The 13,412-nt window shown below is 47.8% G+C and overlaps 1 protein-coding gene across 2 annotated transcripts in view; it reads right to left on the bottom strand.

The window, feature by feature from the left end:
* Window positions 1-13,412, bottom strand: part of LOC119450777 (uncharacterized) — a 41,014-nt gene that overhangs the window by 14,488 nt on the left and 13,114 nt on the right. For both annotated transcript variants that reach the window (XM_049666221.1, XM_049666220.1), the window contains exon 3: window positions 3,760-3,869. In XM_049666221.1, the coding sequence (XP_049522178.1) occupies window positions 3,760-3,869 (110 nt within the window). The remainder of the gene's footprint in view (window positions 1-3,759; window positions 3,870-13,412) is intronic.

Here is a 13,412-nt window from a genome sequence, read left to right as displayed (position 1 = left end):
GTCTATTCGTTCCCTTCAAAGTTGTTGTGCATGCAACGCCGCATATAAAACAACCACACATCTTTCGCAGCCGTTCATTCTGTCGCCAGATCGTATTATCGCTAGGGTTCCCGATGATGAACGGCGCTCAATTGTCGATCTTTCCCTGAAAGGTTATTCCCAGCGGTATATTGGCGCTTTAGTTAATAGGCCCCTGAAGACTGTGAACAGGATAATTCAAGCCTACAAGTATGAAGGTCGCATTCAGGATGCACCCCGCGCGCCCCGCCCTAAAGCTACCACAGACGATGAAGACGCCCTCATAGTTGCAGCTGCTGTTTGTAACCCTTTCTTGCCAGCCCCAGCAATACGCGAGGACTTGGATTTGGACGTTTCGGACACCACTGTTCGACGTCGCCTTCGTACTGCGGGCCTTCGCAGTCGCGTCGCAGGGCAGAAGCCACTACTAACGGCGGCAAACAAGGACGCACGACGGCAGTTCGCTGAGCTGCACGAAGCATGGACATCAGAAGAGTGGGGTCGCGTCATCTTTTCGGATGAGTCGACGTTTTCGACGCGACAAGACCAAAGATTGCGTGTTTGGAGACTACCAGGCACACGGTGAGGCAAACTTCTTGCTTTGAAAAGCAATTGTTTTAGTTAACGTCACAATGCCACGCAGGAACGACCCGGACAACGTGCAAGGTGTTTCTGCCAGTGGGAGATCGAGTGTGAACGTGTGGGGTGCTGTTTCAAGATATGGTTTAGGGCCCCTGCAACGTATACGTGGACACTTATCGTCGGAACAATACTGCAACATTTTGAACAATGTGCTGTTGCCATTTGCGAGCAGTTTATTCCCAGACGGTGATTACCTGTTCCAACAGGACCGGTCACCGATACACACGGCGCGGGCTGTCAAGGAGTTCCAGGCGGAGCAGCACATGCAGCTACTGGAATGGCCTCCGAAAGGAGCGGACCTGAATGTGATATAAAACGTGTGGGGCCGTCTGAAAGCTTCTTTGGCAAGGAAGCCCCTTTATTCCGCGACTTCGGACCAGTTGTGGGCGCAAGTCAGTAACGAGTGGGAAAGGCTGAAAGCCGATCGGGAATATGTTCGATCACTTTATGACTCGTTACCGTCCAGAATAGCTGCAGTCGTTGCTGTAAGTGGTCACATGACTCGCTATTAGATTTGCTCATGTTTTTATATTTGTTCTCATGGTCTTGTTTAACTTGAATTGCAAAAGTGCAATTTTCTTGAATAAAAAGTTTAATAATTATCCCTCTTACACTCACTTTTTTCCTTCACGCGCCAATCTTCAATCCAGATGGACCTTGAGATGCAGAAGGTATCAGCTCAGCGAACAAAAAATGCGGCTAGCAGACGACGAACAAGCGTATCGATGACGTGATGCGCGCGGTGGAAAGAGTGTTTCGCAAAGCACATGCTGCGCATGTGCAATGTTTCCAACGATGGCTGTTACGCGGCGCTGATAGTGCCGTCGGCCACGCGCTCGCGTGTTCACCCTAACAGTGCTCACCGCTGTACCTTCGCCGCTGCGGCGTATCCGCTTGCTACCAGAGTTTTGACGGTCGTTGTCTGCAGTCATTCAGTGTGATCTATTCATGTTTGTTTGTGCGCGCTCACACCACGCTTGTTCATTCAGTTAGTAATAGTCGGGCCACATTTTCCAACGCACGCAACACATGCAATGCTGCCCGGATCGGCAGTGCAGCGCTACAGGTGTGTCCCTTCGCACGCGCTGCCCACGGGAAGCGCTTCTCATCAACAACACCGTTTCACACGCGCCTTCTCGTGGTCATCGAGTCTCTCTTCATGTCGGTCTACTTACGCCGCAGCACACCTGCTTACTTAATCAGCTCATGTTTACTACAATTCATATTGCTATCAAAAGCTCAGCAGCTTGCGCAACAGGAAAGATTGGCAAAAACACGAGCCGGCAGGAATATACTACAGGTAATAGGGGCAGAGCTAAATAGGTCAAGGCGCCCACTGGAGGATGAAGTGGAGTTGCGAGCTGAGATTAGGGATCTGATTAGAACCACCCCTCTCCCTAGAAACATGCATCCAGAGCACAATATCAAAAGGAGAAAGGCAAGAGCTAAAGCACTCTTGCGGGAGATACAACAGCAGAATCAAGAGGCGGCTTTCGTAGATGCTGCCTGGGTGACAGGGAAAGAAGCATATACTGCCGTAGTAGCAAACATTCAAGGGAAGGTGCAAGATGCCATCACTGTATTTACCAAAGATTCCATGGTGGCGGAGCAAGTGGCAATTGCTCTAGCCATCAGGAACAATAAATGGACTTTTATTTACAGCGATTCGAAAGCTGCTATAAAGGGTTTCGATAAAGGCTACGTGGCCGCGGTTGCAGCTAAACTTATTGAAAACACTATGAGTATGAGAACTGAAATCCAATGGTTTCCTGCGCATATGGGAGAAGTGGACGAGACCCGGGCTAACCTCAATGAGGTTACTCATGACTTGGCACGAGGACTTGCTAGCCGTGACAGTCACAACCGAGCCGTCCACCACCAGGCCGGGGAATTTAGAGATAAATTATTAACATATAACGAGATTACTAAACACTACTATCTAGGACGCAGACAATTTCCATTGCCACATTCAAAGCTGAACAGGGCTCAGGCAGTTTCAATTAGACTATTACAAACAGGAACTTATCCCACGCCGTACCACCTTGATAAAATGTATCCAGAAAGAGAGGTCAAGAAAGATTGTCATGCGTGTAATGGCATCACTGGGATCAGACACATGCTCGCGGGATGCCCTGCGACTCTCACCAACCCTGAAGAAGAATGGCTCCATTGGAAGAAGATGCTAGAGAGTTCATCTTTTCAAGATGAGCTACGGGCTGTCCAGAGGGCCCACGATGTCGCTGAAGGGCTGGGCCTAACGGTGCCATCGTGGGAGCGGCCCGCCTCGACTTGAAATAGTCGAGCCTCAGGACTTTTGTAAATAAAAAGTTTTTACACACACACACACACCAAAGCCGCTCACCTTACTTCGTATGACATTGCTGTGTTGCTATCGCATTCATTGCTTCGCCCTTAGGGCGAAACTGTGACATTTTTGTTTCTTAATCTGGCGTTGTTAAATTTATTTGAAAAAAGTGTAATACAATAAGTTCTCACTTTATATTTAGAGATACATCAGTGTATTTTGACCGATTTTGTGTCGAACGATAGCACCATGCTTTCGGTAGTGTCCAGAAGGAAACACTAAAATGAGATCGTCGGTGCCGTGTGTCTGCTGCTCAACACCTCTTCATTAAAAAGTCTTTGAACTTGGTAAAAGACCACTTGCGTGAAAGAGTTTTTGCATGCTCGTGTGACAGAGGTGTAGGTTAGTATTATTTGTCCTGTGAAATATTTCTGCTCATTTTCATCGCTTAAATTGCAAACATGTTTTGTAGCACCTGTACATTCTGTTTTATACAATACCCGCACATGTGTAGACTACATTGTATAAAATACCCGCAATTTAAGTAATAGCGCAAAGGTGTCTTGCATGGCAAGGCTGGCAAGGAAAGAAAAGTGCTAGAAAAGAAGCAGGAGTGTCACAGGTACCATTTCAGTGTATTATTTAGGGCTTAATTATATAGAAAATGCGATTCAGGTATTCATATCATCGAAATAACGTCAAATAGTCTTGACTTCTGTAACGCAGCAATGTTTCGCACAAAACCTCACGATTTCTGCTTTTTATCGACTGAAATAAGAAGTGAAGAAAAATACCTTTATGTTTCACTGCTCTCATACTGTTGTAGCTTTCGCGCGATGCCTGTTTTACATCGTGGTCTTCACCATCATCCTTGGAGAATGTTGCATGATGTGGAAGTGATTTCCTATGAGTCAAGAAATGTAAACTCAGGAAACACATAACACTTGCTCTTGCGAAAGTATTAGGCAGAAGTGGCGAGCTTAGTTGAAGGATAGACAAATATTGAACCACGTTAGGTAGCGGGTGCATTGAATGAATATAATTATCGGAAATAAATGACACCTAGTTAGCACGATAACATGTCTTTATAAATATTGTCAATGGTCGAACAATGAACAGGTTGTTTCCACTTGTTTGACGTATTTCTCGTTGAAACGCTCTGTGTTTCGGCACATGAGTCAATTTTCCGCTATTTGTGATGTTCGTACATGATCTCGCTGTTTCTGTCTTACCCGCTGCGGTAGCTCAGTAGCGATGGCGCTGCGCGGCTCTACGCCAGGTTGCGGGTTCCAACCCGGCCACTGCAGCCACATTTTGATTACCGCGGATAAAAGAACGCCACTGTGTTTGGTGTGGGTGAGACAACGCCGCGTAGTCGGAATTATTCTATGGCGGGCTTCATAATCAGATCGTGGTTGCTGCACGTAAAACCCAACAGTTTAATTAAGGTTACTGTTTCCTCTCAGCAAGTGAATGAACAGCAATAGATAAACTATACCGAAAGTGACGCCAGAATGCAGCGCATGAACCATGCTTTCTAAGGTGGAACATGCCTGCTGCAGAACATTTGAAAAATCCCTGAAAGTGGGAAAAACAGTTCACAACGTTTTCAACCAACTGTCAGATGTTATACGTAATATTTCACGCAAAGATGAAATCCCATGCTTTATTAAGACCATTTTCTATCGTAACACTGAACACAAGTCAGGTCTGATACTGACACAATATTTTAATGAACTAGCCCGACAGCCCTACGGCCCTACTACGCGCTGAAAACAGCGAAATACCGTTCATGTAGCACAAATACCATGCCTTAGGCAGCATAACTCTTCAATCGCTCCCTTCCCAATCAGGGGCGGAATTCACTTAGCTGCGCTGTTCGTGCGCAATTTCTTAGCCAAATGTTGTTACGCTGAGATAAGGGTGCAACCGAAGTGGCAGCACATTTAACTTACGGTGTCGTATGAGAGCGAGAAGGGAGCAAAGCTCGTATTACATGACAAGAAATGAAAGAAGTGCGGTCACCTGATAACATGATCGCACATGATGCATATGTAGTCGAAGCTTTATTCTGACTGCAAATCAATGCACACCCTTCTTCGACAGCTTCCATTTCCGGGTGTCTGCTACAGCACCGACAAGCTCAACCGCGCTCGCCCGTTCACCACACCGTTGCCAAAAGAATTGCAGTGAAAGTGTTACGCATTCTGCTCACAATTTTGCGAGAGACAGCACTCGGACACATGGTAACGTGACGAATATCGCTGGAGCGTCGGAGCTGCTTTTCCTCGCAAACTGAGCTTCTCCCTAGAGACGTGAAGTGGAACGCGCGAGCACATGTCAGGACGCGCATGGTAGGCGTCCGCCGTGGCCGGCCCCGCCGGGAGCCCTCTACCCCGAGCTCTGTTTCGCTAAGCACTTGCTCGCCGCGACAAGTGCTACGAATTGCTTATGTGGGACCATCGCTCCCGCGACCTGTCTTGTTGAATGGACCGCCGGTTATCCCAGCGGAGGGGACAGGCGTACTCAATCAGCCTTGCGGTGAGCCGTTCGCCACCAAGCTGCGACTATCGCAGTCTGGTACGTCTGTTCAACTCAAAACGAAATAGCAGTGAAGTACACTGCGTACCAGTAACAAAAACAAAAAGTTAGTCATTGTTCTAAGAGTAATTGCTGTAAATCATGGCGTGCCCCACCCACTATAGAGATAACTGAAGCTGTACACAGGCTGTATCTTGAGGAAGAAAAAAAACGCCTATACTTGTTAGGTACCACTATCGCAACGTTATCTAGATGTACACAGCGAAGAGAACCACTGGATGATTTCAGACTACAATAATCTCCACACAAATATATTCTTTCTTGGAAAGACTGGTAATATTGCCACGGGAATGAGAGTAGCCAAAAGGGACGGGAAATTATATTTACAAGATATATACAGAGAGAGACGGCTGCAGGCAAGATGGCAGAACAACAACACGAGCGCTGCCAAGATCGTCGTCTTCACCGTCTTTCAGGGGTAGTCTTCTATGCTCGGCAGGATGCGTGCTTCAGTGCGTGGGAATAGTGCGTAACAATATAATATAACGGAAGTATCAGTTGAAGAGCAACGTGTTTTACATCTCCAAGCTCTTCATACGTTCGTAGCATCAGCAAACACCGAAATACATGAATCGTATACCTAGCAGGAAAACGAAATGTGTTGGATTTAGCGATTTAAGGTAACAAACCTTTACCCCATGCTTACAGGTGACATGGGTACAGTTGATACTATTGCAGTCAGAAAAATTAAAGGCGGTGGAATTTTGGTGTTGGTAAAAATGAGTGGAGCCCAGAGAAAATAGACTTGTCGGTAATTTTATATCAACAGCGGGCATGATATTACCCTTGAAACAAACTACTTTTCTCGTTTGCGCGTTTTACCGTTTCGCGTCTGGAGATATCCAGAAGTTTGATACTGAATTGTAGAATAAATTGGACAAATTCAGAGAAAGACATTATATGCAATATACCAGTATTGTATACAATTCTGGGTGGGTGACGACAACAACTGTTGCATCTCCAACTGGCCCTGCGGAGAGGCAGCCAGCGCAAGCAAGCACGACGACAGTAGCCGGACGAAGATCCCTTTAATCGATTAGTGGCGGGAATATATACAAACTAGGGGCCACCCGTGGCGCCCTCCAGTACAACATAATAACACTAACATCCTCCCCCCTAAATAAAATGAGCCACAATGGCGGCTCATTAAACTACCTTCAAAATGACAAATCACATTTCATAGTCTGCGAACCGTGAAGGTTGCCTTCTCTCTAGGGCTGATCGTCGCAGGGTTGCTGGTGGTTCGTTTCTTGCTGGTGATGCTTGACCTGCGCTTTCGGCTCGTGACAGTCCTGTTGTGGTCTGAGGTGGTTCAAGGGAGTTGCGTGTGTCATCGAACTCAAAGTTTGCAGTGGCAGCGGGAAGAAACTTAATATTGTGCTCCCCAGAGTACGGCACTAACCGTTCCCTGTTCCACGTGCGGCCATCTTCCAGTTCGTAGTTGTCTTGGTGCCGTTGCCTAACCACAGTCAAGGGCTGGGAATATCGTACAGCACCTTTGGGAATGTTCCCTGGCAACTCGACTCATACCCGCTGGCCCGGATGAAGCGCCGCATGCTTGGCAACTCGTCGCCTATCCGTGTACTGCTTACTTGCCTGCTGATGTTCGGCCACTCTGTGACGCAGCGCTTGCAACTCTATGTCTGGCCTCTGGAAGAGCTGAACACCTGGAGCTCCGACTAAATCCAGTTTAGTTCTTGGGTGACGACCATGCAGCAGCAGAGCAGGTTTTTCACCGGTCGTCGCGTGTGGGGTGCACCGGTATAGTCCCAGGTACTCCGTGATGGCATCCCTCAAGGGCCGCCTTTCCTGCCAACACACCTGGACATAATCCTTAAGCACACGCTTAAATCGCTCGATCTGTCCATTCGCTTGGGGATGGTAGATAGCGGAAAAATTATGATGTATCCCTCTATCTTGCAGGAATTGTTCAAGCTCGACTGATGTAAATTGAGGCCCATGGTTGCTCACAAGTTGTACGGGGTAGCCCTCTCTATTGAATACACTGCGCAAAAAGTATACAACGTTAGAAGACGTGACTTTCGCTGTGAAGAAGACTTCTGGCCATTTGCTAAAGTAGTCAATTAGGGTGATGGCAAACCGGGTATCCGTGGGTGCATACACGAATGAGCCAACTATATCAATGCCTATTTTCTTCCAAGGACCTGAAGAGAACTCTACTGGCTGTAAAGGCGGCACTAACGGTCGCGCCGATTTGTCCACGCACTGACAGACAGTGCAAGACTGAATCAGGTGTTCCACCTGTCTGTCCATTCCTGGCCACCAGTAATTCTAACGCAACCGTTCTTTGGACCGTGAAATACCTGGGTGCGACTCATGAGCTGCTTCCTGTAGACGTCCAGTAGGCGCTGCGGGAACGACAAACTGCTCGCAACGAAGAAGCCCCCCTGCGACAGACAGCTCGTCTCGGATGCGATGAAACGGATGTCCATCGAGGGCAGATCCTTACTTGGAAGCCAAGACGAGGTGGTCCACCGGATGACGTCCTGCAGCAGCCGATCCTGCGAAGTTTCAGCAACGAATTCTTCATGGGGTATGCAGGACGAAACAACGCACACTACGTCATCAGACTCTTCCAGCTCCTTGTGTCCCGCGCGTGTAGATTGGGGCATTGTTGACAGCGCATCCGCCACAACGTTTTCAGTGCCCTTCTGAAATTCTATAGTGCAGTTGTAATCAAGTATCCTAGCATGCCATCTTGCAATTCTGAAGGGTCTGCTACCCACCCCCTTAGTGGTCAACAGAGTTACCAGGACCTGGAGATCTGTGCGCAAAGTAAACAAACGGCCCTATAAGTACACACGCCAATGTTCGCAGGCCCAGATACATGCCAAAGTTTCAAGCTAAGCAGTCGAATACTTCTTTTCCGCGTCTGTCAGTCTCCTGGAAGCGAAGGCAACGGAAACCAAATCCTGACCACGCCGCTGCCGCAGTACTGCTCCGAGGCCAATGGCGGCAGCATCAGTTGTAACGATAATCTGCAGGGCAGGGCCAAACAGCTGCAAGCATCTGCCCGACAAGAAACGACGTACTTCGTCAAAACAAGTTTGGCACCTTGAATGCCACTTGAACTCAGAGTCGTTCCACAGCAACTCGCGGAGAGGGTCAACCATCTCGGCGTATCGTGGAATGAACTTAGCATAATAGCCAATCATTCCAAGAAAGGAGCGCAACGTTGCCCTGTCTGTCGGCGCAGACGCATTCTGGATGGCATCAATGTTGCTGTGCAGTGGCTGCAAGCCCTTATCACTTACGATATGACCAAGAAATGGAAGTTCCCTCACACCGAAAATACACTTGTAATTTAGCTTCAGCCCGTTATCGCTTATGCGCTGCAAAACTTGCCCGAGTTTTGCGTTATGTTCGTCAAGCGAACTGCCAAATGCAATAATGTCATCAATGTAGCAGAAGGTGTTTCTCCAAGATTGCAAAATTGTAGTCATCATTTTTTGGAAAGCTGACGGTGCTGAAGCAAGCCCGAAACATACACACTGAAATCGGTACAGTCATTGGTCCATAATAAGCGCTGTTAAATCAATGCTTTCTGCGCTCAATGGAACTTGGTGGTACACTGCAGCTAAATCTAATCTCGAAAAGTAGAAGAGCCTTTTGCAGGGCCTGTTGGTACATACTTATAGAAACGATGGAACCCAGCCTTCAGGACACAAACACCAGGAGAGAAGTAGACGGACACACGCTGGGACTAGCAACAAGTTTAATAAAAACAACCACACAGAAGTTCGCAGGGAAGCCAGAGCGCGCATGCGTCGTACATACCACGTGACAAAGAAAAAACACTAAATGACACCTTGTAGCCCCATTTTTCTAAAATGTGGCTACTAGGTGTCAAAAATGTGGCTACTAGGTGTAATTTAGTGTTTTTTCTTTCTTTGTCACGCAGAAAATGTGGCTACTAGGTGTCATTTAGTGTTTTTTCTTTGTCCCGTGGTATGTACGACGCATGCGCACTCTGGCTTCCCTGCGAACTTCTGTGTGGTTGTTTTCATTAAACTTGTTGCTAGTCCCAGCGTGTGTCCGTCTACTTCTCTCCTGGTGTTTGTGTCCTGAAGGTTGGGTTCCATCGTTTCTACTCGAAAAGTACTTTGCGCCATGCAGCTTATTGAGGCGCTCTTCTTTGTGCGGCAACGGGAATTTATGGACAACAATCGCCTTGTTAGGCTCGCGTAGGTCAACGCATAAGCGTATGGACCCGTCCTTTTTCCGCAGTACGACAAGCGGCGAGACCCATTCAGAATTATCAATTTTTTCGATGACACCCATGCGTTCAAGACGCTTCAGTTCATCGGACACTTGGTCCCATACTGCCAACGGTAATCGTCGCAATTTCGCAATAACTGGGGTTACGCCTTCACGAACTCGCACATTGTGAATGAAGTTCCTAGCTACACCTAGCTTCCCGTCAAAGAAGTGTGCAAATTCTGTGCATAAATCATTTGGAATGCCCTGCGGCACCTGCAAAGATGTGATGCAGTTAACGAACCTGCCATCGATTTGCAGACGTAGGGCGACGATGGCGTCCGACCGCAGGATGTCCGTCCCATCAGGTACGATATGGAAGAGCACGTCTGCCTGGCGGTCGCGGAACACAACGGGAGCGTCGAAACATCCCTGAACGGCGATGCGATTGCGTGAAAAATCTAAGAGGGTGGCGGAAGACGATCGCAACAGAGTCGAAGCCTTCAGATTCTTGTATGTAGTTGCAGACAAAATTGAGACCACAGATCCAGTGTCCACTAGAAGTGAAATAGTGACAGCGTGTACTTGCACGTCTACGTGTATTCCAGTTGTATGCCGTCGGCCAAGGTGAAGAGCTGTCATGACTTGAATATCCTCTTCGTCAGTGACCTCTCGAATGGCTAGCGATTGCCTGGGCTCTTCTAGGCTTCTGCACGTACGTTCGAAATGACCCAACTTACCATGATTCTGGGAATCATGGAAGCAACGGCGCACGTTGCAAAGTCAGAGGGGAACCTTCTAGCAGTAGTCGCTCCCGTAGCTGGCGGTGGCCTGTCTTTTCCACGAGCTGGTCCCGAATGAATTCTTCCAAATGCGTACCGAAGTCACATGTAACAGAAAGCTCACAAAGAGCTGTGGCCAACGAACACACCGATTCCCCCGGCAGTTGAGCACGCTGGCGGAACCGCTGCCGCTCAACAACGGCATTAGTTGTTGCGACGAAGTAATCTTCGATCTTTGCCAAAGCGATGTTAAATTCATCCTGTTCGCCCGTCGTCTTCTGGGCCGTGCCCAGAACAATGACTGTTCTTCCGGTAATGCGTAGAAAATGCGCTGACCTTCCACGCCCAAACAGTGCAGCAAAAGCGCTTTGCGGCGAGCATCAGGGTGGGGTGTTGTGCCCCGAGGCCAGCAGATAATTTTCAAACAGCTTGCGCCATTGCATCCACAGAATGGCTGGCTTTCCCGGCGCTGGCAGGAGTTCTGGTGGCTGAATGAGGCTCATCTTGCAACTTATTCGAGTCCTCTCCTCTTTACCCTCGTCGCCATCTGTTGTATCTCCGACTGGCCCTGCGGAGCGGCAGCCAGCGCAAGCAGGCACGACGACAGTAGCCGAACGAAGATCCCTTTAATTGATTAGTGGCGGGAATATATGCAAACTAGGGGCCACCCGTGGCGCCCTCCAGTACTACTTAATAACACTATAACAACAACCGAGTTGCTCCTAGTCGCACACATCAATGTATCTGGTTTTTTTTTCTTTTTATTTCTTTACTGTAGACACCAGCATGAGTGCTCGGTTGAGCCACGGGCCTTCAAAACTTCGAGGACGCTTAAGCTTCGCCTTTAAGAGTGGAACGCGATAGTCTTGCGCTAGCTGATAGCAACTTAAGCTTGCAAATTACCTCAATTCTTCATCCTGCCTAACTTTCTGCAGTCCTCGGCTGTGCTTACCTTCCCTTGGAATCCATTCTGTAAATCTAGAGGTAAACCGGTTATATGCCCTACGCATTACATGGCCCGCCCAGCTCCATTTCGTTCTACAGCACAGCTGTCTATGGCTAAGATCCCAAGATTTATTCGTGCCGTAACATCGGCAGAAAACAATGGCACGTGGGCCGATCCCAGTGTAAGTTCAGGGCAGAGCAATGGCTCATACTGCTGTAAGGCTGGGATTTCAAGCAGTGACTCATCGCAAGAGTAATCAACGTCTTCTATTCTCTATTTCTACACCCATTACCATTCCCCAAACCCAGAGTTGCAGGTCAGAACATCGCTTCAGGCCGACCTCACAGCTTTTCTCTCATAATATATATATATATATATATATATATATATATATATATATATATATATATATATCGTCGCAAGCAAACAGGAGTTTGAGGGTCCGCGTAACAGAATTATGTTTTCTCGTATATTCAAATTGCAGTCTAACGCTTTCATGTGTGTAGGTTATGTGTAAGTCGTACTTTACGAATTTCCAGACGCACTTTACTTTGAGGAATTCAATTAGTTCAGAAATGCCTATGGGCCACGCGGAGGACCTGCGTGCTTCGGGATGATTTGTTCTGACGGATAACACCGCCGACGCCGACGCTGACACCTGATTTTCTGCGACACGGGGCCCTTTACGTTTTCGCGTTAAAAACGGAAACGGGGATCACTTTAGCAGCCGACGTTTAGCGCGGCTGGTTCTACGTGCAAAAACAGCCAGCCGAATATCCTATGCGCACATGTCCGCTCCAGTAATTCAGTGCAACGGCGGGTAATAGATGATCTCAAAAAAAAAAAAAAAGAAGAAGCGGCCATGCTGTCATCGTCCGTCTGCACCCGCAATGCCTCAAAAACAGGCGTCCCAGAGTTCCTGCTGAGTAACACTTGGGTGCTGGGGACACTCGGTACATAATGCAAACATTGATTACAGATTAGAATGTTGACCATTATTACAAGCGAAGCTTGTCTATATGTAGCCTGAACATCCGCGTCTGTTCGCAGATACTATCATCATCAGCAGTGGCTCGAGTGTCATCGTCTCCTTCCAAAGCTGGCACGTTGGCGCCCCTCGACGCAACCACGCAAACGCGATCATGCCACTGCTCCCGCGTTCGTCGTCGCCGTCTTCTTCCACAGCTGGCTCCATTGCCGCTCAACATTTCCGCGTTTACTCCTCTTCTGTCGTCGTAATGGAGAGGCCGCGTTTACGAGGGTATGAGCCCTTCATTGTCTTACGTGAAGGACAGATTAAATTATGATGAATCGCAAGCGGCAATAGCGGGTGGATGCTGCTAACCACGCCGCCGAGCAAACTCGACACATCGAGAGCAAGCGTTTGTGGTTCGACAACAACTTGTCCCTTATCAGTGGGATACGCTCCGACGAACAGCGAATCAATACCTTGAATGTGTTGAATGAACATTACCCCTTGCAGTATACCACAGCGATCACAATGCTACTCGGCTAATTTGCAAAAAATTGACTGGTGAAGATTCCGATATTCAATAAACATTTCACTGCCATCTTGTCTTCATTGATGTCACCAGTAACCATACAATGTACATCTCCTTATTTACAAGGGCACATTTCCGTAAACATAAAGTTGATGGCAAAGGCGACTGTTACGTATACACAGGGAAAAACTTCGCTTATCATCCATCTTCACGGAGTGGAAGGGCTTAGGATTTTTTTAGTTAAATGTAACGTATAGTGCCACTTTGGGGCCAGTTTTATTACTTAATTCGGAGACGGCGCCTACGCAGGTCCGTTCCTCAAATTATTTTGCTCATTTTCATGCTGTACTTAATTATGAGGTGCTTCTTTTGAAGAGAAGACACCCGTTGGATTCAAT

Source organism: Dermacentor silvarum, chromosome 4, assembly GCF_013339745.2.
Source record: "Dermacentor silvarum isolate Dsil-2018 chromosome 4, BIME_Dsil_1.4, whole genome shotgun sequence".
Lineage (NCBI taxonomy): Eukaryota > Metazoa > Arthropoda > Arachnida > Ixodida > Ixodidae > Dermacentor > Dermacentor silvarum.
Note: the sequence above shows the minus strand (reverse complement) of the source record. Positions and strands in the feature narration are given on the sequence as shown.